The sequence below is a fragment of the Tenrec ecaudatus genome, chromosome 16 (assembly GCF_050624435.1).
Source record: "Tenrec ecaudatus isolate mTenEca1 chromosome 16, mTenEca1.hap1, whole genome shotgun sequence".
NCBI lineage: Eukaryota > Metazoa > Chordata > Mammalia > Afrosoricida > Tenrecidae > Tenrec > Tenrec ecaudatus.
This window is the reverse complement of record NC_134545.1, coordinates 21,138,347-21,164,355: the sequence shown is the minus strand read 5'-3', so window position 1 is coordinate 21,164,355 and position 26,009 is coordinate 21,138,347. Positions and strand designations below refer to the sequence as shown.

Sequence of the window (26,009 nt, the reverse complement as noted above, 5' to 3'; positions counted from 1 at the left end):
TCCCACCATGTGCTGGCAAAGAGACTCAAATGCTTGGCATATCTTTGGGGGAGCTAAAGCTGGGGAAAAGTCTTTTTATATCCAACAGAGGGGGAGGTAGTACTGGGGTGGGGAGGAAATAGGGGGGCACCAGGAGCAGAGACAAGGTCTAGGGTCAGGAGGATGGCCTAGGGCTGGAGCCAGGTCCTCACAGCAGTGTCCTTGCTTCAGCATGGCCATCCAGATCTACCTGAGCCAAAAGTACCAGACAGAGTACCTCAGGTGAACATAGATGAGGCAGGTAGGTCAGTAAGTCTCTTCATGGATACTGGGGCCGCCTACTCTGTCATTACCTCCTCTGGTCCCCTGGCACCACACACCTGCACCATCATGAGCGTCTCAGGAAAGTCTATAGTCAAACACTTTACAGAACCTTTAAGGTGCCTCTTTGACAACCTTTACTTTTCTCATGACATCCTAGTAGTCCGGAATGTCCAGCTGCTCTCTAGTCTGAGATGGATTGTCTAAGCTACACACGTACACACTCATAGGGCTTCATCCTATCCCACGATAGCTTTCCAAATGTGCCTTACCAAAGAGGAGCTACTGAACCCCATACAGGGACAGCGAGAAAGTGCCACAAACCCGCCCAGACTTGTAGCACCCTTAATCCAGCTACATTACTCCCTGACCCTAGGGAGGACTCTGAGCCCCCCATTCCTGCTTTGAGCTACTGTCTACTAACAGCCTGCCTTGGCCACAATGTAAAGGCCAGCCACGTGCTGTAGCAGACTGTATCTGTTTTCCTGATGGTAGCAGCTTTGTGACCAAGGGGGTGTTCCAGGTCAGTTATGGCACGATTTCTTGTCAGAACTGTGTACATTCTGTAGCACCTTTGCTCATGGTAGTCCAGTTAACCTAATAATTTTTTGATATACTCAGAAGGGTTGAACGTTTTTAAAAAGACAGCAAACCAACAAAGAACCTACTGCGATATGCATAGGACACAATCTTGTTTGCTGAGCGTGAGGAGGACTTGAAGCTCTTGCTGATGAAGATCAAGGACTGCAGCCTTCAGTATGCATTAAAACTCAATGTAAAAAAAAAAAAGACCAGAATCCTCACAACTGGACAGCGTAAATGGGGAAAACAATGACGTTGTCAAGAATCCTGTCTCGCTTGGATCCACAATCAATGCTCATGGGAGCAGCAGTGAAGAGATCAAATGGCACATTGCAGTGGGTATATCTGCTGCACAAGACCTCTTTAGAGTATTGACGAGCAAAGATGCTTCTTTGAGGACTAAGGTGCACCGTAGCGAAGTCGTGGTATCTTCTCATGTGTATGTAAAAGTTGAGTTGAATAAGAAAGAGTGAAGATTTGGTGCATTTGCATTGTGCTTCTGGTGGGAAAAAGTGAAAGTACCATGGACGTGGACGTACCATGAACTTGGACGTACCATGGACATGGATGTATCATGGACTGCTCAAAGGACAAACAAACCTGCCTTGGAAGAAGTCCAGACGGAATGCTCCTTAGAAGCAAGGTGGGGAGACTTCACCACATGTACTTTGGACATATTGCCAGGAGAGACCAGTCCCTGGTGAAGGACCTCACGTTTGGTAATGTGGTAGGCAGGGGGAAAGGGGAAAGGAGGAAGGCCCTGAATGAGATAGATTGATACAGTGGCTGCAACAATGAGCTCAAATGTAGCAACAATGATAAGGACGGCTCAGGACCAGTAGTGTTTCCTTGTGTTGTCCTTAGGGATGATGTGACTTGTAATTAACTCAATGGAACCTAAGAACAGCAACAATCTAACCAGGAGGTCGGTTAGCATCAGGATATGAATGGTTTCTGTAGCCCCACCTCTTAGAAATTATAAAATGACACCCTGCCCCCAGCAGAAACTCTGCTGCCTGTCAGCTGGCTTGTGCAGGAAGCAACATTGCATCCGTCTGTAAGTTCCCTTGCCCAGGGAAATAGAATTATGTTTCGCAGATTGGTTCTCAGTCCGGTTTTCAGTCCTTTGGTGCCTATGCAGAGTGTCTCCCCATCTTGGGACTGAGCCCAAACTTTCCCACTGCCATGGGGTCACTTCCAACTCAAAGTGACACATGACTTCACCTACAAAGGTGGAGTCCTTGTCCTTGAATGGTGCAGCCTGATCTAGAATCACTTTGGACCAGACAGAAGGACAGTCACCAGAAGTTCAGGCAGGACGCAGAAGAGGACGTGGAACGATATCAGATGGATCTTGGCTCAAAGCAGAGAATGTCAGAAAGATGTTTACTTGTGTTTCGTTGGCGATGCAAAGGCACTCTAATGTGTAGACCATAATAAACTGTGGATAACCTTGAGAAGAATGGGAATTCCAGGACATTCATTGTGCTTCTCTGGAACATGTACATGGATCATGGATCAAGAGGCAGTTGTGTGACCAGAACAATTGGGAGGAGGGGCACAGGACCACGCAGTGCTTCGTTCTGCTGTGCATAGCATCCCTAGGGGGTGGAGCCCACTCTATGACACCTATCAACCACCGTCTCATAAGACCTCTCCCAGAAACAACAAAAGCAATAAATAAGTTGTTGTTGTTGCAGCTGCTGCTGTTGAGTGTCCTGGAGTTGGTTCTGACCTTAGTGGAATGCAGCCAGCTCACACTGGTTAGGCAGAACCGATTCCTGGATCTGTGTGGACTTCTGAAACCAGTGGTTAAAATGGCACTTGTGATCACCCCTGAGGTGGGCCCCCCATGTAGACATCACAAATTTACATTCCTTACTCCTTTTTAACATTCATCCATGCAGCAGCGTATTTTTTATATCATTTTATTTGAGACTCATACAATTCTTATCACAATCCATCCATCCATCCATTGTGTCAAGCACATCTGTACACTTTTGCCATCATCATTTTCAAAACATTTGCTTTCTTCTTGTGCCCTTAATATCAGCTCCTCATTTCCCCTTCCCTCCCCACTACCCCCTCCCTCATGACCCCTTCATAATTATTATTATATTGTCATATTTTACACTGTCCTAGGTTTCCCTTCACCCACTTTTCTGTTGTCTTTCCCCCCAGGGAGGAGGTTATATGTAGATTATTGTAATTGGTTCCCCCTTTCTACCTCACCTTCTCTCCACCCTCCAGGTGTCCACACTCTCACCACTGGTCCTGGATTCCCTGTGTTTACAACTGCTGTCTGTACCAATGTATATCCTGGTCTACCCAGATTTGTAAGGTAGAATTGGGATCATGATAGTGGGTGGGGAGGAGGTATTTAAGAACTAGAGGAAAGTTATATGCTTCACCATTGCTTCCCCTCAACCTGCCTGGCTCATCTCCTCCACACAACCCTTCAGTAAGGGGGTGTCCAGTTGCCTACCGATGGGCTTTGAGTCTCCACTCTGCACTCACCTTCATTCACAATGATATGATTTTTTGTTCTATGATAGCTGTTACCTGATCCCTTCAACGGCTGTGGTCACAGGCTGGTATGCTTCTTCCATGTGGGCTTTGTTGCTTCTGAGCTAGATGGCAGCTTGCTTATCTTTAAGCCTTTAAGACCCCCGATGCCATACTTTTGATAGCCTTGGCAGTGCGTGTTCTAAGCACCCCCCAGTAATGTTTATTCCATCCTTATGTCCAAAAACTTAGAACTCTGATCGTAATATTTCCTTATTCATTACATAAAACTCATTAGACTTTTGATAGCTACCACCTGTTCATCCCTTGGATTTGTTACTTCAGGAAACAAACAATCCACCTAAAGAGAAAAAGTGCCGAGCCACCACACGGTCATTCTTAAGCCCCCAGGGATACGATGACTGGATTCCACTGTCACTGAAAGTGCTCAGAACGACTCCTGTCAGTTCAACAGAAATGGAAAGATGATTTGCAAGGATGAACAGTAGGCAGCGATCCAGATGTTAGATTATTTGAGCCTTCTCTCTGGTTCTAACCCATAGTAGCCTTGTGGAGACACCACAACCCAGTCCTGCACCAGCCTCACCATAGTTCCTGTGCTTGAGTCCCTTGTTGCAGCGGCGGGCAGCCCACCCACTTGCGGGCCTCCCCCCATTACACCACCCTTTACTTTACCAAGCACGACACCTGCTCCAGGGACTGGCCTTTCCTGACAGCCTGTCCAAAGTACGTGAGACTAAGTCTTGCCACCCTTCCCTCTAAGGATCATGAGGCTGGACTTCTTCCAGGACAGGCCTGGTTGCCCTTTCTGAGGTCCGTGGGAATTTCAATAGTCTTCACCAGCACTACAAATCAAATGCACCAAATCGCTTTGGGTGTGCAGGCATTCCCAGAGTCTGATTTCCACTAAATTTTCCTGCTTACAAGTACTAACTACAGATTACACATAGGTGTTCAGTGAGTGATGGTTCACTTGGACAACTGACTCAAACTCACTGCCATCGAGTCAACTCAGACTCACACTGACCCTACTGGGCAGAGTGTAGCTTCCCCTGTGTGTGTGCGTGATTCTGTAAGTCTTTCTTCGAGTCGAAAGCCTCATCTTTCTTCTGAGAAACAGCCGGTGATTTTGAACTACTGACCTTGCAGTTATCAGTCCAGTGGGACAACCACTACGCCACCAGGACTCTTTAGACATACAGCAGCCAGGAATAATAAATGTTACAGGTGGTGGTGGGGGCAGTCATTATTTCTAATTGCGTCAAATATCAGGAGCTGTCCTCCACCACAGTGGGGATGCTTATAATGGACTTGGCATTGATGGAAGAACTTTTGGAGGTGGTGGAAGCTACAGTAATTTTGGCGATGACAACAGTCAACCTTCCAATTTTGACCAATGAGGGAGGAAATTTTGGAGGCAGAAACTCTGGCCCGCGTGGTGGTAGAGGTCAATACCTTGCCAAACCACGAAACCAAGTTGTCTGTAGTGACTCTAGCAGTAGCAGTCGCTGTGGCAGGGGCAGATTTGAATGACTAGCAGCAAACAAAGCTTAGCAGGAGAGGAGATCCAGAGAAGTGACAGGGAAACTACAGGTGACAACGGATTTGTGAACTCAGCCATGCACCATGGTGGTGTGGGGTCCTGGTTTACAACTGCCGGCACCAGCACCTTGACAGGCTGTATAAAACCAAAGTCTGGGGCAGGCTTAAGCTCTAATTTCAGATTCCTGGACACTGAGGTAATTCTGTCAGAGAAGGCATCACCTGTCCCAGACTGACCAATAGGGAGCAGCGAACACTTCTCCCCTCACTGCCCCCCCTCACCCCGACACACACACAATTGACCAGTCAAGAGAATACGCGCGGAACTACTCACCAACCACCACTGGACAATACTGATGCCAGTTTTCTCCAATAAGTTTAAAGAACAGCAACACTGGACTGCCCCGGGTCCCTGGCCCCATAAAAGCCCAGGGAACAAAGAACTCGGGGCTGATGCCCTTTTGGACGCTGGGTCCCCCCTGCTCTGGGCAGTAAGTGGAGGGAGGGAAGCCCTAGCTCGAGCTAGCAAATAAACTCCTTTTGCCGCTTTTGCATCTCAACTGGTCATAATTCTTCCGTGTGCCCAAGGTGAGCTCGCGTTCCCTTCCCCAATCTAACAGTGTGGGTAGCAGGGTCTATCTGCTACAAAGCAGACATGTTTGGGACAATACTTGTGTATGGACAAAAGAACTCGACTTCATTTGTCACTAAGTATAACAGGTCATTTTAGTTTCTGTTCTGTGGCAAGTGTAGAGCATTCCAGCAAAGGGTTTTAATGTGTCTCTATTTTTTCTTTATTGCACCCATGATGTTGATTGCCAAACATAATAGTCTGCTCATGTCACTGAATAAATGTCTTTTAAAAAAAGTTACAGTCTCGGAGGTCACCAGAAAGATGGCGACAGAGTAACACATACCAAAGGGACTCCACAGAATTCAGCCCAGGAGAGTTGCTTAGAGGGAAATTCAACACTGCTGGAATGCAGGAGGAGCATCATAAAGATAAGTAGGCACAGACCCACAGGGTTTTGAGGGCCTGAGGGCTTTTGGCTTACCTCAGTGGAGGCCCGCTGGGGCTTGACCTTGGCCCTGCCACTGTCTCTGCTGAAACCGGGACCATTTGGAGCCTGTAGGGCGGCTTGGTCTCAACACAGCCACAGTTTTCCACCACCCACCTCAGGGCAGGGATTGGACCCTTGCAGCTCCACTGGCAGGGATGGGAGTCAGCTACATTGTTGCTTAGGCTCAGCAGGCTTGCTTTTAAACTTTTCTTTCCTCCTCTTTGTCTCTTTCTTGGTCTCTCACACACTACTGCTAACCTCCAGACCACTCGCCTTAGCCTAGGGCATTTACGCCTGCGTCACACCCAGCTAGGTGAACTCCACCCTGTGTAGCTAGCTGAGGTTGGTGAAAGCCCTGCTGATTTCCACCACCACTCAACTTCTTACTGTGAAATTCCTGCCTGTGTGCCTGGAGTCCTAAGGTAGCTTGCCCAACACTCCTCAACGTCCAAGCTGCTGCAGGAACCTCTGCCCAACCTCCAAAACACCAAAGCAGGCAATCCACCAGCCTTTTGGGTAACTCCTTGAGAGGGAAGCCACAGGAGCATAAAGTGGTAGGTTAATTCCATAGTGAAATAAGCTATAGGCAGTTCGAAGAGCATTCCTACAAGTCTCCCAGAGAGAGCCAGTGCTCTTCAATTCCCTGGAAAATGGCACCTGGTTCCTCTAAAACAAAGCAATGCAAACAGCCATCAGCCCCAAAGACCTCAATGAAAAAATGGGAGAACCAAAAGGCAATGGCAGAAGATGACCTGAATATAATGACATGCATAGAAGAAGCAGACATTGAGCTGCCACAGAAAGAAGTTTTCAGAATGCTACTTGGAGTCATAGACGATACGAGGGAAACAATACAGAAAAAGGATGAAGTGATAGATAAAAGTCATAAACCAAAGGGAAATACAGGAGCTTAGGGAAGAGATAACAAAAACCAGTAGCAGATCTATGAACCTCGAGAATCGACTAGAGGAATCAGAGAACCGCCTCAGTGACTTGGAAGACAGTCAAGCAGACTAACAAATGCGAACAAAAATCTAATAAGATCATCAGAGAAGCTGAAGAAAACTTGTGTCTGATGCTAAGAAGTGGACCAACATTAGAATTATTGGCTTACTGGAGGAAGACACAACAAAGAAGTCATCTCCAACAATAGTGAGAGAATTCTTGAAGGAAAGCTTCCCCACCTTAGTGAATGAAAACCAGGCAACCATTCAGGAGGCTGAAAGAACACCAGCTAGATTGGCTCCCAAGAAGAAGTTACCGAGTCACATAATAGTTAAATTATCCAACTTTGAGGAAAAGGAGAAAATCATGAGAGCAGCTAGGAAAAACAAGCAATCACATATAAAGGTTCCCAAATAAGAATATGCCCATACCTATCAGTAGAAACTATGAAGAAGAGGAGAGAGTGGAGTAACATATTCCAAAAATTGAAGGAAAACAATGCAAACCCAAGAATACTCTACCCAGCTAAATTATCGATCAAGATAGATGGAGAAGTAAGAGTCTTCCCAGACAAGGAAAAACTCAAAGAATACGTTAGAAGAAACCCAACCCTACAAAAGATCCTTGCCGACCCAATATGGCCAGAAGAACAACACTCATCAATCATAAATAAGAGACCACCACATAGAACAACCTCACCCAGAGGGCAAAAAAGAGAAAACAGACCTCAAGAAAGCATTGACTTAAAGATGGAAAGACTTCAAAGGCTGCTGAGGTAAGCTTAAAATAAAAGGCAAAAGGGGCATAGGGAAAAAGCTACTATATACAAACATTCCTGGGGTGAGGACCAGCTAATATGGTAGAGACCAGACCAAATACAGGGATACACATGGTAGACAACTAAAAAGGAGGTGGGGAAAGGAAAAAATAGTAATAATAAAAAAGAAAAGGGTAGCGGGGTCACAGGGCACTAACCCACCCAAGGGGAGGGTATTGTTAGTGTCTCCACAGGAAAAGAGGGACCAGACTTCAACCAGATGCTCCATTATGTGAATGCAACATGCCAGTGTGGAGTAGGGAACCAGTGGAGAGGTCTGGGGGACTGGCCCCAACACCAACTACTCAGTAGACACCTGCTCCTCCCCTCAGGAGAATTTATTTCAAAGGACATCACTGAATCTACAGCTCCGGAAGAGGGACATATCTGATTGGAGCACATGGGAGCACATGAAAGGGGAGGAGGAGAGAGTGGAACACAGCCTGGCCCACCAGGCTGTGAGGTCGATGTTCCCAGTTAGAGCAGCCAGTCTACAGAGAGGACCACATGGCCGGCCCCATTATGAGGCATGACGCCCCTCACTGACCCATATACCTATAGGGGACAACACCAGAGACACAGTGTGGGAATTGCACCCAATCAGATCCCGCCACACTGAGGCAAAACATTAAGGGATTGCAACAGAACATTTCCTGAGGTCCCCAGGAAATGCTGAAGGTGGACTTTGGGGCCAGGGCGTGGTGCCCCAACAGACTGGACTGGAAAACACTCCTAAAGGCCAACAAACAATCTTTGAACTAACTACAAGCTTTTCTTTCTTGTGTTTTTTTTGTGTGTGTCATTGGTTTGTTGTATGTTGCTTGGTTGTGTTCTGTCTTGTTTTTGTGCATGTTATTATCTCCGCAGATCTGTCGAAATAAGATAGGCTGGATGAAGAATTGGAGGAGAAAACAATGGGACCGACAATTCCAGTGGGACACGGAAGAGGGGGAGGTGGGGGAAAAGGTAGTAGTGTTAATAAACCCGGGGACAAGGGAACAAAAAGCGATCCAAATCGGTGGTGAGAAGGGTGTGGGAGGCCTGGTTGGGCATAATCAAGGGTAATATAACTAAGAGGAATTGCTGAAATCCTGGTGGGGACTGAGCATAATACTGGGACAGGAGGGTAGTCAAAGGAAATAGAGGATAGAGCTGGGAGGTAAAGGGTATTTATAGAGGTCTAGATAAAGACATGTACATATGCAAATATATTTATACATCAGGATGGGGAAATAGATCTATGTGCATATATTTATAAGTTTAGTATTAAGGTAGCAGAAGGACATTGGGCCTCCACTCAAGTACTCCCTCAATGCAAGAACGCTTTCTTCTATTAAATTGGCATTCCATGATGCTGACGTTCCCGACACAACCGCTGAAGACAAAGAGGGCGAACAACCAAGTGTGGTGAAGAAAGCTGATGGAGCCCGGCTATCAAAAGATATAGCATCTTGGGTCTTAAAGGCTTGAAGATAAACAAGCGGCCATCTAGCCCAGAAGCAACAAAGCCCACATGGAAGAAACACACCAGCCTGTGCGATCACAAGGTGTCAAAGGGATCAGGTATCAGGCATCATCAGAACAAAAAATCTTACGATAGTGAATGAGTGGGGGAGTGCGGAGTGGAGAACCAAAGCCCACTTGTAGGCCACTGGACATCTCCTTACAGATGGGTCTTGGGGAGATGAGTCAGTCAGAGTGCAATGTAGCAACATGAAAAATACAACTTTCCTCTAGTTCCTAAATGCTTCTCCCCGCCAACCCCCACTGTCATGATCCAACCTTTCAAGTATGACTAGACCAGAGGATGTACACTGGTACAGATGGGAACTGGAAACACAGGGACTCCAGGGCACATGATCCACTCAGGACCAGTTGTGAGAGTGGCGACACTGGGAGGGAATAGGTGGGGTTGGTTGGAAAGGGGAGAACTGATTTGAAGGATCTACATATGACCCCATTCCTGGGGGACAGACAACAGAAAAGTGGGTGAAGGGTGACATGGGTCAGAGCAAGATATGACAACATAATAATTTATAAATTATCAAGGGTTCATGAGGGATGGGGAGTGGGGAGAAGGGAAAAAATGAGGAGCTGATGCCAGGGGCTTGGGTGGAGAGCAAATATTTTGAAAATGACGAGGGCAATGAATGCATAGATGTGCTTCATACAATCGATGTACGTATGGATTGTGATAGGAGTTGTAAGAGCCCCTAATAAATTGATTTTTTTAAAGTTACAGTCTCAAACTCAAAGTAGGCACTTCTGCCCAGTCCTTTGGGGTTGCTGAGTTGACAGCAAGTGTGGTTTGGGATTGGCCCCCATAGTGGAGCGCCCCATCCCACATCCTCCCTGTGTGCCCTATTGCCATGCCTTGATCCCAAACCTTTCTGAACTTCTGTCCCTGGGCCAGGGCTGCGCTTGATCTCAAATGGATTGTTCTAAGGTGTGCATAAATCCCCCGGAATAGGTATCTTCTTCACCTGGTTCCTCAGAAACTCTTTCTCTGCAGTGGATTTTAATGTGCTGAGGCAAACCCATGTCTGAGCGGAGATCCGAAAGAGGGATCAGAGCAGGTGATTGACACAGTGTTTATTGCTACTTTCACCGACAGCCCCCGTCGGCTTTCTGCCCACTCAGGGGATCCTGGAGAGCCATTTCAGCATATTGGGGTAGGCCTCAGGTGCAGGTATCGGGATGGTCTTACTGGCATTCCGTTCCAGGATGCTCATGATAGATCTGTGAGCCTCCTCACACAGCTCTGCACCCAGGAAGGTCTCCACACGCTTGTGCCAGCTTGCCAGCTGCGGCCGCCCCTCATACAGGTCCAATCCGAGAGCGATGGGCTGTGGGGACAGAGGTGGGCATTGTGGGGTCCTGAGGCCCCAGGCCAGGGACACTGACCTGGACAGATGATGTTGGGAACATTTACTGATGTGTCCCCTGCCCAGGTCTTCCCCCACCCGGCAAGCCCAGGAATTCCGCTGCAGTGCAGCCTGTAGGGACTGAGGCTCTGGGCCAGCACCTGGCTGTCTGCCAGGCCCCAGTGTTATTGTCTATCCAAAGGGACAGGGACGAGGGATGTAGGATGTCCACAGCCACCACCCACCTGCATCATCTCCTCCAACGCCATGAGGTCAGCCAGGGTCACCTGTTGGCCAGTGAGGAAAGGCTTGTTCCCCAGGAACCTGGCATTCAGCTTGTCTAGTGCCTCATCTATGGCAGTTCTGTTGCGACACACCTTTTCCTCAGGGACCTGGGTTCCAATGAGCGGTGCCAGCACCTGAGGGTGGCAGAGGTTGGCTCGGCCTGTGGCCCACTCGACCCTTCTCCAGCCCCTCTTGAGCATTCCTCACCTTCGTCCACAGCATCACGCCAAAGGTGCCCCGTATAAAATCTCCGTGCCAGCCCAGGTACTCGTGGACCCGGGCCCGGGCCTGCAGCTCAGCCGGGTACCAATGGTCATCCGTGTGGTACTTTTGGCTCAGGTAGATCAGGATGGCTGTGCTGAAGGAGGGACACTACTGTGAGGGCCTGGCTCCGGCCCTAGCCTGTCTGAGGTGGCTCAGCTGGGGAGTGCTCCCGTCCAGACCAACAGCACCTGTACAGTGGGTGCTCAAGCAAGCCACCAGAAGGGCTGTGCTCTCAGGGAGGTCTGGGAGAGGGATGCGGGTCTTGTACTCCCACTCCATGGAATGAGGAGGGAGCCCTGGGCAGCCTTGATTTGTCCCACCTGCTTGGGATGATACCGAGGGGGCTTTATAAAGTAGGAGGGACATTTTTCATTCCATTTTCCTCCCAATTGTCACAGACCACCCGCACACCCCATTATCCTCAATTAGCCCATTATCCTCTCTTCTGGGGTCACTCACTGTGAGGCCAGGGAGATCCTGGTTCCAGGAGACAAGGCTGGAGAGGAGAGGGGGCTGGGGCAGAGGCAGGAGCCAGCAGGGCTCAGGGTCAGCAGAGTGCATGGGGAAGTACCTTTCAGTCAAGACGAAGTCATCATCCTTGAGGGTAGGGACCTTGTGCAAGCTCTTAAGCTCCCCTAGGAGGGGGTTATGTAAGATCAAGGGCATGAGCGAGCCCCTGTGCCTGCCTGCCCTCCCCACTCTCCCTCCCACCAGAGACCCTGAAGTGTCCAGGGCAGTGAAGACTCTCTGACATGGTTGGTGGGAAGACAGAGAGGTTATTTGTGCTCCGCTGGTACCCACAGGGTGAGTGGTTTGAATCTACACAGTGGGACCTTGCAAGAAAGGCCTGGCACCTGCCTTGGAAAGATGACCCTCAAGAAAGCCCCAAGGGGCGGCACCTTCCTTCTGCCGCGGCAGCCATGGAAGAGGAACGGCCATGGCTGTGCGCTCCCCTATGGCCACGACCCTCAGCAAGGGTCACAAGGTGACCAAGAACGAGAGCAAGCCGAGGCACAGCCACCGCTGCGAGCGCCTCACTAAGCACACCAAGCTCATGCAGGACATGATCCGGGAGGTATGTGGCTTCACACCCTACAAACGAAGGGCCATGGAGCTGCTCAAGGTCTCCAAGGACAAGTGGGCACTTAAGTTCATCAAGAAGCGGTGGGCACACATATCCGGGCCAAGAGGAAGAGAGAGGAGCTGAGCAACGTGCTGGCTGCCATGAGGAAGGCCGCTGCCAAGAAGGACTGGGTGCCCTGCCCCCCTCTCCACCCCCCAAAGTAAGTCTTTTCAGAAACTGCAAAAAAAGGAAAGAAAAAAGAGCTCCAAAGGCCAGTGATGACCCACACCCACATCTCTGGCTTCTCCGTGATCTGTGGATTTACATAAATTCTAGTGGGAATGGTGACCATTCCTGGATTCCACTGGGCAGAAGGCTGCAGTTTCTGCAGCTCAGAGGGCACTAGAGAGGTGCAGGATCACCTGGCTGGGGTAACCTCGTCGATGCTGGGGGAGGGGATGGCAGCAGTGGGTAGGGAAGGGAAAATGAGGGGCTCTTGGGGAGGCGGGATTCGCGGAAGGGAATTTGCAGGTCTTTAGGGTCAAGGGATGCTCAGGAAGGAGGCAGCCGCACCCCACCTTTGAGCAGGTCCACAGCTCGCAGCTCAAAGGGGATGCGGTTCTTCTTGGCGAAGATGTAGACAGTGCGGCAGGGCTGGGACAGCAGGTCCAGGTACAGCTCCAGACCCATGGTGGGGGCTGCAGTTCTGGCAGCAACTCTGGGAGTTTCAAGCTTTAGCAGTAGTTATGACCACTCCCCCTGCCCTATGTCCTCAGGGCAGGCCCACTGCACCAATAGGCAGCAGGACAGGAACCCATGTGGCTTGCTGGGTGAGGAACTGGCAAGCCTAGGGTCCCTACCACAAGCCTGGACTCCATCCCACTCTTGGACAAAATCCTGGCCTTTATGACTGTGTGGCTGGAGCATGTGGGGCCTACACTTAGCACCCAGAGCCTGGGAACCGACCTTTGTCTGGAGCTGGCTCCCCACCGCCTGTGGGTCCACTCTCTGGACATGATCCATCTCATTCTTTTTCTTCCAGGCTGCATGGGTGCAGAGCCCAGGACAAGGGAGCTGAGCGCTGGTGGGCAGGACGCTCACTGTTTCCATGTTCCACCAATGGACCAGGGAATGTGAGTGTGGCAGGGAAACGGCGATGTGATAACACGGAGTCCATTGTAAGGGTTACACTGTTGGGGCCCTGAGGGTGTAGCCGTCATACGGTTATACGTTGGGTTGTGATTCTAGTGGTAGGGAGTTTGAAACCACCAGCTGCTCTGTGGGAGAAAAACCGGGCTTTCAACTCCCGTGAAGCCTGACTTCAGTCCATTTTCAATTCCCACCAGGAAATGTTCCTGTGCCCACTTGTCACTGGAATCTTTAAAATCCCAGATCGGGTCAGTCAGAGGCCCAGCTGTTCCTCCTATTGATACTTGTCACGCGCCACCTGTCAACCTTCCGCAAACTTCCGCAGTCCCTTCAGCACTCGCTCCTTGTCAAAGTCTGTCACAGTCTGTTTCAGAGAGAACATTACATCCTTCCACGCCAAGTCACAGACTGGGGTGATTTGCTGCAAGGCCTCTATGCACTGTTCTCCACTGTCTGAATAATGGCCTGGGGCCTCTTAATCTGCCCGAGGTCAGTTAAGGTGGAAGGTGTGTCAGTTGCTTGGGGACCAAGCTCCCCAGTTGGCTCTATTAAAGGTAGAACGTTCACGGGCCACCTTTCTCCCAAGCTTCTTAAGGTTCAGGGACCAAGGTAGTGTTATGGGGTAGAGTGACTTTCAGGTTCAGGGCCCCTTGGGGCAGTGGTTCTCAACCTGTGGGTCATGACCCCTGGGGGGTTGTCAAACGGCCCTTTCACAGGGGTCGCCCGATTCATATCATAGCAAATTACAGTTACGAAGTAGCAACGAAAATAATGTTATGGTTGGGGGTGGGTGGGGGGTGGGTGGGTGGGTGGGGGGTTCCCCACAGCATGAGGAACTGCATTGAAAGGGTGGTGGCATTAGGAAGGTTGAGAACCACTGCAGTGCACGGTCCTTGATACACTTACGACAGAGGTGTTTACTGCTTCTCAAGAGGAAATGTGCTTTAACATAAGCCCTCTGCCCACTGCTCCATCCCTTACAGAGAGGGTCTAGCTGGAAAGGAAAGGGGGCCATTCTTCCGCCAGGATTCCCCATCCCCTAGCTTGTAGTGAGGCCAGATGGTGCTGCAGAAAGAGATGAGCTTGCATTTCTCTACCATCTGTGGACAAATCTATGCCAGTTAGACAGGATACAGTGTAACCTCGACCCCTTGGCACAGATCCTTCATTGCCCATCTGGAAAACAGAAACAGCAGGCACAGTAGAGAGCCTGCCTGGTGCACCCAGGTGGTCATCTGCATTCCCAGTGTGCCCAGCCCCTAAGGCGCCGTGAAACTCGAGCCTGAGCAGAAGCCTCTGTCCCGGGGGTGGGGGGTGGTACCTAGATTCTGTGGGCAAACTGGCCCCCTACCATTTTCTAGACAGCATGGGAGGCACTTGTGCGTCACCGGCTCGGGTGACCTCACAGGACTGACGGAAAGTCTGTGGGTCAGATCTGGACCAAAGAACGGGTCACAGTCCACAAAGTATTCTCTCTGGGAATGGATGCTTGAAAGACCATCTAGAAAACCAACAACAGAGGCGTTAGAGAGCCTGGTGCCCCAGGGTCATCACTTGAAGTCCCAGCACACGCCACACCTAAGGTGCTGCGAATCTTGTGCCTTAACGGGTGCCCCTCTTTGAGGGAGGGGGTCGGGGCACCGAACTCTGCCAGTGAACTGGGTCCCACTGTTTTCTAGACAGCAGGCAAGACATTGTAGGCCACTGGCTTGGGTGACCTCCCAGGGCCAACAGAGGGAATTACTGGCATGAGTGATCACCTGAACCTCTGCAGGTGGGACCACTGCTTGGAGTGGCCTTGCCATTGCCTTCTGAGGCAACCACTGGCCGACGATGGCCTTTCTGCAACCTTTGTCGGGGTGCAGACCTGTCAGTTGACTCAGTGTACATTGTGTCACTCTGGGGAAATTGGGAAGCTTGGCTGGGCACACACTGTCCCAGCCACTGTACCAGGAATGCACATGGTCAAAGGGCAAAGGTAGGGAGGCAGTTGCCCCTAAAAGCCTCTCAGACATCACGGTTAGCAGTTCTCCAATGACCTTGCTTCCAATTGCTTTTTCCCAAAGTTTGGCAAAAGGGAAAACCAACTAGTAAGATAACGAAAACAAAGTTAATGCCAAACACCAAAACAGGACCAAACTACTTGTTTGTGAACAGGGGCACCGGGGGGAGCCTGGTGGGGCCAGCCACGAAGTCCCTGCACCACCCCCATGACTGGAGCGCTAGACCCTCTGCCACCCCACGTGGCAATGTCAGTCGAACCATGTGCTGTGCTGCCCTCAGCAACATGGTGGTGGACACTGGGAAGGCCATTTGGGGAGGTCCGTGGAGTCACATGTTCAGCTACCCGGCAAGGAATGGCTGAGTCCGGGGTCAGAGGGGAGAGCGCCTGGGGAACCAGCCTCTGCAGAGACCAACGGATTTTCGTGCACAGCATGTTGCTGGCAGGAACATGGAACGAACCACTGAAAAGAAACAAGGCTTTGCGGGATCACAGTTCCCCAGAACTACAGTGTGCAGTCTTCTGACCACATCACAGGAAGGGAGGCTGCGGGAAACATGGAGGCAAGGATTTCACGGGAGAGCAGAAAGGCGGATACGGGGTGTGGAGGGGAAAAGGGGTTCCCACAGCCATATGTTCCACATGGCTCCAGGGTGGGCTGCCACAGAGTTGACTCTCAGAAGGCAGGATTGAATCCTATAAAGTCCACAGTTGAGTCTGGAAGGAGAAGAAGGCTCCATCTCCCTTACAGAGGCCGGCAATTTTCAAACTGTTTAAGTTCAAGTTTAAGTCCGGCACTTAAAATTAAGTCAGACACTTAGAAAGTTTGACCCAGCCACAAGGGTATCTTAGTCTCTCAAAGGTGCTGAGTGAATTTGGAAAGGTGTACGCACGGAGTCAGTGAGGAATGAATGTGTACCCGCTCCAGGCACAGCAGGGTGTCCTGAGCTGGGCTTACCAGGAACAAGGTGTAGTGAAAGGTTTTCATCCGAGTCACGGTGCCACAATCTTAGTTTTTTTGAGTGGTTAATACTTCAGTCCTTGGCTTTACACAATGAAAGCATTCACGCTGAAGCTCATTTTGTCATCCAGGTGTGTTTTTATGAAGCACGGGACAAGTTTCAGGTTTTACAGTTTCAAAGAGGTTCAAAACTGGGCATGAGCAACCTCGAAGAAAAGAGCGCCCCCATGTGTGGAACTGGGTGGGGGGAATGCCAGGGACTGAGGGATCAAGGGAGCAAGGAGCAAGAAGGCAGGCATGGAGAACAGAGAACGAGGGGGCCAAAGCACCAGGACAAGAGAGGCTGTGGGCCCCTGAGCAGGCTTGGAGCATGCACATGTGGGCCCTAAGCAAGCCCAGAGCATGCCTGGAGGGGGCACACCCATGCAGCGGGTGTGCTCCCCCAGCCTCCGACCTGCCTCTGACTAGCACCAAGGTAAAGAGAGAGCGGTCTTCCCACACCCAGGATATTTCAAGCCTCTGGCTTGGAGGCATGGTTGATGGTATTGGTTGACCCCATTGGTTGAGTTGAACCTATCTGATTGATGTCATGAGACTGGGCCTAGTTTGACCCACCCAGGTGTACCGCATACCTGGCTGGAGGGCTTGAGTATGAGCATGCTCAGTTTGGGGTCTTCATAAGCACCTAATGATTGCCTTATATCTTCCCAACCTCCTCTATGGGGCCCTTTGCAGGCATGGTAGGGACAACCCACTGTCCCTAAATCTAGCTACCTAACAAATCAGGTTAATTGTTTGAAGTGAGGATCTCTTCGGGGGATTCGTACATAAGTAGTCGTCGTCGTTGTCGTAACAATAGCAATAATATAAGTATTTTAAAGAGTACAGTGGGGCACGATAAAAGTAAGCCAGAATCCTACAGTATTATGTTCATCTGTTTAATGGGGGGAAAAGAGGGTATAAGAGTAACAAACAAGAAGATTCAGGTTTTTGTACAAACAGTAAGAAACTATAATCCATGGTTCCAGAGGAAGGAACTCTAGATCCAGGAACGTGGGAGGAAGTAGGTTGGAACTTTAAGAAAGCACACAGAGAGGGGCAGAGTATCCCCCCTAGAGACCTGGGCTCTGTGGGCTCAATTACAATGGTTTTAGAACCTCTGATGACAGATCAGTGAAAGGTTAGAGACAGAGGCGCAGAAGGAGATAAGGCTCAGTCGGGAGTGGAAAGTATAGAGAGGCTTTAGTAAGGCGAGGGAAAAATCCTGAATGAGTCTGCAACCCAACGAATTAGGTCAGGGAAGTTGCGCCTGGTAGCAAGGTGGTGGGACATATATAGGGCTTGAGCCAAGGACGTATGTGCTGATAAGGAGGAGGGAGGCCTTCTGGTGCTGCAGCTGCAGGGTCTAAGTCAGGATGTGGTCTGTGAGTAAATCATCCCGGAACATTGAAGGACGAGGCTGTACAGATCAGGCCCGGAGAGACAAGCTCCTTGGAACACTGGAGGCAGGGACTGCACAGTCCAACTCTGGCCTTGAGAGGCTGGGGGAAGGAGCTGCATAGTCCAGCAGGTCTGGACCTGGCCCAAATATCCCAAAGTCTTAAGAGTGGTAATGGGTGCCTTGCGTGCCTTAAGTACTTCCTGCTGAGATAGGGCGAATAAGGTGGAGGGATTAAAAGTTGGAAGGTTCCGGGCCTGGCCAGTCAGCAGCGGACTATAAAAGTCGAGAAGAAGCTGATTGAAGGTCAGGTTGGAGATGGCTTTCATTCAGTCCTCCAAAAATTTAAACACACGGAGCCAACAGTAACAGTACACAAATTATTGCCAAAGGCCCAACGTGGGGCATAATCCATGGCATGACAGAACTCTGAAACCGTGAGGAGGGGCCGGTGGTGCCCCACCGACGCTTTCCAATTTCCTCGGCCGTGTTGCAGAGCGCTGTAACGTTCTGTTCAACGATACCTGATTCGTTAATGTAATAACAACATTCTTCATTCAGAAACATGCATGTTCCCCCTTTATCTGCTGTTAGTAAGTCCAGGGCCCGGCGATTTTGTAGGGTGACTTGGGCTAAGGATTTTAATTGGTTTTGGAGGGAAACAAGTGAGTTAGAAGTGGAATCCACCATGAATTGTACTTTGTCCTTAAATGTTTGAGTCTGAATGCTGGTTTGTCCTATTGCTCCTCCGGACACACCCGCTGTGGTTAAGGAGGAGGGGAGGCTGAGTCCCACCTGTACTGGTAAGAAAATTGCTCGCTTGGTTTTAGAGCCAGAGCAAGTGCACAGCTCCCACAGCCATCGGAATTCCTCTTGGCTATCCATTGTGAGTTGGGAACTACTGTTACTGGGAGGCAGGGGATATGGCTGGAAGTGTTGAGGCACTATGCCAGGTTTCCATTGCACCAGAGGAAGAATCCTAGGGGGCTTTAAGTAAGCCTTTAATGGGCACCGTGTGATTTCAGGGTTGGCTCCAGGCCTGTGTTGTGGATGATAAACAACAGGTGGTAGCTGATACAAACCTGCTCCTCAGGTGAAAATCATGGGACATTAGGAATGGGGGCAGGACCAGGGTCGCTGGTTTTGCCTGGAGAGAGGGAGCTCACTGGAACGGCTGCCAACAGTGGACATTGCAGGGAGGTGTAGATGAAAAAGAGGGGTTTTCTATTCCAGAAGCATCTAACAAAAGGTCCATTTCTTGGATCAATTTTACCCACTGGTAGGGGTTAGGGTTGTTATCCTGGTTTGTAAGTTGGGCTAATAGGTTAAGTTCACTATTTTGGATGTTTCTCGCTTCTTCATCAATGCTTTTTGCCGGGTGGGGAAGCTGAATATATTGCCTATGGACTGATAGGATGGAGGAGGGCTTTGTATCCGTGGGGTGTTGATACAAATCCCCTGTGGTGCCTTTTTCCCACCTTGGATCCCAGGGGTCTGGAATATATATCTGATCATCTCGATATTGGTTTCTGAACAGGACATAACTTTGAAAGATAGAGCAGTGGTGTGCATTGCACGGTTGTTGCACACACGAGGAATATGCACACCCCAAGTATGCTTCCGGCCACTTCTACAGGACTGTTGTGTCTGATCATGGAGATAGCAGAGGGATGACTAGTTTTGCTTGCTGAAAGCGCGTGGGGCACCTGGGTTTAATGGACAGATGTGGGTGATGTTGAAGCAAAGGCAAACAGGCTGCTGGCAACCATCCTGGTTGAAATGGGCTCTACGGATGACATGGGTTATGCCGTCAACAGTTTCTCCTTGGGCGCAGAGGAAGAACTGCCACACATACGACCCTGGGCATGGAGCGGAGTGGGACGCACAAAAGGTTGTATATGCAGAGCTACACCAATAAGCGTCGGACACATGATGGGTATGGGAAGTAGGCGATGTCCTAAGAAAGCGTAGGGTCGTTGGTCCCACAACCTGTGCTGAATAGCGGTTGTGACTTGCGTTTGGGGCTAGCCTTACTCTGGTGAGATGATGCCAGTTCGGGACCCGAGGACCTTGCCTGCTCTGGGAGTCATGAGGACAACAGTGTACGGTCCTGCCCACTTAGGCTGTAATGGCTGAGGGTGAAGTTCTTTCAGCAGGACAGTCTCCCGGCCTGATCACTGACAAGTCAGGACATGTGGGTTCAGGGGTGGGCAGACATCGGTCTGCCTGCTCCTGGAGCAGTTTCCTGAAAAGAGAAAGAAAAGGTAAATAGTTTTCCAGCTGCGGTGTTTGGATTGGTAGGTTGTGGTTGATTAGGGAGGGTCTGCCATGCAAAAATTCAAATGGGCTTAAAAAGGAAGGACTGCAGTCAAGTTAAGGCAAGGGGGCGTAAGCCTACCTATGCGCGGTGAAGTTCCAGGGACAATTTACACAAATGATTTCGTATAACTCCATTCATTCTTTCCAGGTTTCCAGAGGATCGAGGCCTGTCCGGAATATGCAAATGCTATTTAAGGTTCAACAAAAGTAAGACTTGTTGTGTGGTTTGGGATATGAAGCGGGAACCGTTATCTGATTTATGGAGTCGGGGAGGCCAAACCTGGGGGTGATTTGGGGTAGTGGAGATTCTGAAATGGTATCTGCTGTCTCCGTTTAGTAGGGAAGGCTTCGACTCAACCTGGAACTGTATCTGCTCGTGTGTGAAGGAATCTAAGACTTTTGTGTTTAGTCATAGAAGTAAAATCTATCTGCCAACCAGTGTGGAGATTTTCGGTATAAGGCTCCTTGGGTATTTACGGTTTTGAAAATGGAGCAGGAAGAACTAACCTTTTGGAAGAGCTGGCTTAGTTTAGGTGATAGAATATTGGCTGTGGACTCTTGGATAGGGCACGAGGCCCTATGTGTAAAGGGGAAAGTACCTGGTGTATCAGGTCTTTGGCTTGTTGTGCAGGCAATGCTCTTTGTCTATGAAGAACTCTTCACCCCTCAGGAGCTTTGTTTCCTCCATTCTGGGTGAGGGAGGCTTCTTCTTGGGGTGTGTAAGAGGGCTGTACTTCAGGGAGAGTGAACTGGAGAGTTGGGGCTCAGCTAGCAGGGTTGGCGATGAGGTTCCTGGCAGAAGTGTCTGCCTTATTGTTGCCCTGTGTGACAAGAGAGTTATCAGTTTGGTGTCCCCTGCAATGGATGATGACCACTTTTGTTGGCAGCTGAAAAGCCTTTAAGAGATTAGCTATTAATTTACCGTTTACAATGGGGGACCCTTTGGTATTAAGCAATCCCTGCACTTTCCAGATCGTGCTGTGACAGTGCACTATAAGGCACGCATACTTAGAATCAGAATATATATTGGCCATTCCTCCTTTAGCTAGATGGAGAGCCCAAGTGAGAGCAATAAGTTCTGCCTTCTGAGAGGTGGTCCCAACTGGGAGGCGCACAGCTTCCCAGATTCGGTCAAGCGAGAAAACAGTGTGGGCAGCCTGCCGCTGTCCCTCGTCATCTACAACAGAAGTGTCCTCAACAAACAAAGTTAGATCTGGGTTAGGATATGGTTGGTCAGAGAGATCGGGTCTGGGCAGCATAAACTCCTCAACTGCTTGGGGCAGGCTCTGGCTAGTCTAGGAGTTGAGGCAAGAGAGTTATCGGGTTTAAAGAAGGAGTCTGGTGCAGGGTTATGTTAGGGTTTTTGGAGACAGCAGACAGGACCCGGTGTGAGAGGAGGTCCTGCAACCTGTGGGTGGATAACGTCTGGATAGACTCTCCCAGCGTAAGCTTCAGAGATTCCTTGGTGAGGGTGGCGACTGCCGCCAGGGCCCGGAGGTACAGTTGCAACTTCTGACTGTCATATATGGCTGCTTGGACAGATAAGCTACAGGGGATAGAGTGGGCCCCAGGGGCTGAAATAGGACTCCAACCACTACACCCTGTTTATCGTCCATGTAAAGTAAAAATGCTTTGGCAAGGTTTGGTAAACGCAGGGGTGGAGAGTGGAGGAGGTGATGACGGAGTTTTTTAAATGCTGCCTTGACTTGCTGGGGAGAGTCAAGGGGGGCAATAGGAGTGGTCTTGGCTGCTTCATAAAGGTGTTTAGTTAACAAGGAGAAGTTAGGAATCCAATGCCAGAAGAAACGTACAAATCCTAAAAAGGAAAGTATTTGTTCTGTGGTTTCTGTAGCTTTGAGCTCCCCCACCGCCCGGCGGTGGTCCACTGTAAGTCCTGGGGTGGCAGGGGTGAGCTGCAGGTCCAGATAGGTAACAGTTGGGCGTGAGGACTGGGCTTAAACTTGTGAGACCTGATGGCCTTTAGAAGCTAGTAAGTTTAAGAGTTGGGCTGTAAGTTCCAGTTAACTGGTTTTGGGAGGCTGCATAGCAGGAGGTCATCTATATACTGTAGCAAGGTGGACGGCAAGAGAGGACAGCTTAACAGGTCTGTAGCCAGCGCCTGACCAAAAATATGACTGGAATCTCAGAAGCCCTGGGAGAACACTCTAGGAATATTGGGAGGCACCACTGGTGTCTGGATCCTCCCAAGTGAAGGCGAACAAAAACTGTCAGGTGGGGGTCTAGCGGGATTGTAAAGCGTCTTTTAGGTCAAGTACGGTGAACAGGGTGGTGTTAGGTGGTATACGGGAGGACAGAAGAGTGTAGGGGTTAGGGACTATGGGGTGGATAGGGACTACAGCTTCATTGATAAGGCGCACATCCTGTACTAGGCGATGGGACCTGTCTGCCTTTTTGACTGGCAAGATAGGGGTGTTGCCTGGAGAGTGTGCAGGCGTAATGAGAAGGTGTTGAACAATAGGTTTCAGGCCCTACGGTGGGTGAATGAGATTGGGAACTCAGGACGAGAAGGGAAAGTGGAAGGGTCTTTGAGACGAATAAAAAACGGTTTGGTGGTATCTTGCGACAATCAGTTGGGAAGTTTCCCACACCTCAGGGTTTATGTGGAGTGGAAGAGGGCCCAGGTTGAGGCTCAGTGGCGGAGAGCATTAGCAAAAAAGGATGCTGGGTAAAGAAAAGTGGATAGGAAGTGTTTCCATTGGAGACTAACTCCCAGTTTATACAGGAGATCCCTACCCAGTAATGGCGCAGGACATGAAGGCATTATTAAAAAGGAATGAGAAAGAGGGTAGTTTCCTATATCTAAAACCAAAGGTGGGTTACTAGAGGTTTTGAAGGCCTGCCATCTATACCCACAACCATGACCGGGGAAGGAGAGGTGGGGCCCTAAAAGGAAGGAAGGACTGAGAAGGTAGCTGTGTCTACCAAAAAGGAGAGTGGCTTGCCTGCTAACTTGACTGTCACCCGAGGCTCAGCGAGGGTCAGTGGAATTGTGAGGTCCGAGCATCTTCAGTTGATATCGGTGGGCAGGCACAGCAGTGCCAACAGCGGGTCAGGGTTTGGGGGATCGTCACCCTGCGTCTAGGCACTCAGGGGCAGTTGCGCCTCCAGTGGCTCTGCTGACCACCGGGTGGGCAAGGCTTACTGGGTAGCGGAGGCTGTGGGCAATGTTTAGCCCTATGCCATCCTTGGCCACATAAGAGGGGAAATAGAGAGGAAAGGTGGACACGAGAAACTGGCCTTATCATCGCAACTCTTGTGGGGAAATGCAGTTATTTCCAGCTCCTCTTGGTGCTAGGGTAGCAGAATAAAACCCTGTATCGGTGCCACATTCGGTCTTCTTGAATACTTTTCAGCTAGTTAGCCATTCGTGGACCCTATGTTCCCGTATGAGTTTGCTTGTCCTCAGTGCCCAGAAAGACAAATAACACAGAACGAACTTGTATAAAAATACTAACCAGAAAAGCATTTGCGCAGGCAAGGCTTCAGAGGTCTGCAGAAGTGGAGAATGGGATGCACACTGGCCAGAGGGAGGCCAGGGTGGCACAGAAGCCCCTCCTATGGGTCCGAGGTTTTGGCACCAAGATGAAAGGTTGGAAACAGAGGCGCAGAAGGAGACAAGGCTCAGTTAGGAGTGAGAAGTACAGAGAGGCTTTATTAAGGCGAGGGAAAACTCCTGGGCGAGTTCCACAACCCAACGAGTTAGGTCAGGGGAGTTGTGCCTGGTAGTGAGACATATAAAGGGCTTGAACCAAAGAAGTAGGTATTGATAGGGGAGGGAGGCCTTCTGGTGCTGCAGTTACAGGGTCTGAGTCAGGATGTGGTCTGTGAGTAAATCATCTGGGAACAATAAGGGAAGGGGCAGGACAGACCCAGCTGGAGAGATAAGCTCCTTGGAACGCTGAAGGCAGGGACTGCACAGCCCAGCTCTGGCCTTGAGAGGCGGGGGGAAGCGACCGCACAGTCCAGAAGGTGATCTTTTCTGAGAGCTTGGGAAAGCGGCTGTATGGTCCAGAACAGGCCCAAACAATCAGGAGAAGAAAGGGGAACATCAAGGTAATATAAAGCCTGAAATAAACTACCCCACGTTACAGAAGTAGGCAAAGGCGACACAAAATGTATCTGACATAGTTGAGAAGGTTTTGAGGAAAACTGAAGAAATTAGTTCTGATGGAATAGATAGCCTCGTGGCAAATGCCTCTGAATCTCCTGAGGAATGCAGCTCAGAGAGGCCCGAAAGCCCTAAAAGAAAGGGAGTAGACAAGAGCAAGGAAGATACTAAGCATACCAAAGCACCTTACTTTGAAAGGTAGAAAGGGGTAATGCATTTAGAAACCAGACTAGCTTTCCCTGCTCGTGCAATAGAAAGACCACCCAATACAGACAGCCTGCAGGGATATCAGAAAGGGCTCTACAGTGCCTTACCCCTTAAACTGCTTAAGGACTTCAAACGGGCAGTGACAAGCTACAGGCCCTACTTCCCTTTCAGGGTCAATATGATTAAATCTGCAGCTGAAGCTGAAAGTCTGATCTCTGCAGACTGAAATGCACTGACTAAGGCATGCCTCTCTCCGTTGGACTCTGCAGTACTGAATCTGGTGGGCTGAAGGAGCTGAGACACAGGCTCTCAGGATCATAGAGCTGGTATTCCCATGGGATTGATTAGTTAATGGGGAGTGGTCAGTTCATCACAGTGGACCTGCAATTGCAGGTTAACAAAACAAGCATTCTCACAGATATGTGATGTTTTGTGCAGGTTTGGAGAAAAATGTAACACCACCAGGAAGCAGACGGCCCAACTACACTTCAGTGCGCCAAAGGAACGATGAGCCTTATCTAGGTTTTTTCCCCCCAGATTACAGGATGCCGTTCACAAACATGTGGCAGACTCAATGGCAGTGAAATTTCTCATTCTTACATTAGCCTATGAGAACTCGAATCCATCCTGTCAATCTGTGATCCGCCCATTCTGGAAGCATAGCTCACTCCTCGATTATCTCACATTGTGCGGGAATGTAGGGATGGATGAATACAAGGGGGACCTCCTGGGCCCAGCTATGGCCAACTACAGCAAGCCTAAGGGGAAATGCTTTAGCTGTGGGAAGTCTGTCATTTTCAAAGGGAATGCCGGCAGTGTGCACCAGATAGCTGGGAAGCGAAGAGTGCGCCGGGCCGGAGCTAGGGAGGGGGCCAGGGCCGTGTTCCAGAGAACCTGGATCGTGCCCTCATCGCAAGAAGTGGGATCATTGGGCGAATCAATGTCACTCGAGATTCAGCAGTGAGGGAATCCTGTTGAGCACTTCACGGCTGGGAAACCTGTAGCAGGGAGTGCTCCGAGCCCCACCCAATGGAGCCTGAGGGACTCTATTGCGACTGAGCCCAGCATGCAATGTATCTGCGTCTAGTCGGCTTTATTACTCAAACATGCTGCTGGGGGAAGCTTTTGGATAGGGTTAAATAGCCGAGAAGAATTTCAGCTTTTTCCAGGCGATCTACCACAAATTATTAAGACTGCAATTTGGGGCCGCTACCTAAAGAAACCATAAGGGTTTTATTCGGAAAAATGAACCCAAATCCTCAGGGTGTTCTGCTTGTTACTGGAGTCATTGATCAGTGTTATAAGGGGAAATTGAGGCAGTGGTTAAGTCTGATGAGCGATGGGTTAGTAAAAAAGGGAGACTGCTGGTCTAGGGCAGGTGCCAAACACAACCCGGGTGTGAATGGCTGTGAACTAAAAGGAGGGGGAATCAGACAAACCAAAACTAGATGTGTAGCGGGGAAACAACGCACTAACCGCCCAAGGGGAGGGTGTTGTTGATGTCTCCACAGAAGTGGTTAAGGGACCAGACTCAAAGCCGGTGTGCTAGCCATGA

The 26,009-nt window shown here is 49.9% G+C and overlaps 1 protein-coding gene and 2 pseudogenes across 2 annotated transcripts; 2 read left to right on the top strand and 1 right to left on the bottom strand.

Annotated features, from left to right (window-relative positions):
• The window catches only part of LOC142429648 (glutathione S-transferase theta-2B-like), a 49,010-nt pseudogene that overhangs the window by 4,460 nt on the left and 18,541 nt on the right, over window positions 1–26,009 (top strand).
• LOC142428761 (glutathione S-transferase theta-2B-like) lies at window positions 10,410–12,939 on the bottom strand. Of its 2 annotated transcripts, none has more exons than XM_075533588.1 (5): window positions 12,828–12,939; window positions 11,758–11,872; window positions 11,130–11,280; window positions 10,883–11,056; window positions 10,410–10,619 (listed from the first exon to the last, which is right to left on the bottom strand). In XM_075533588.1, exons 1-5 carry the CDS (start codon window positions 12,937–12,939, stop codon window positions 10,410–10,412), a joined length of 762 nt encoding a protein of 253 aa, XP_075389703.1. The 2 variants fall into 2 exon arrangements, with proteins under 2 accessions (XP_075389703.1, XP_075389704.1); XM_075533589.1 differs by having other exon boundaries at window positions 10,925–11,056.
• LOC142429508 (large ribosomal subunit protein eL36 pseudogene) lies at window positions 12,124–12,473 on the top strand (annotated as a pseudogene).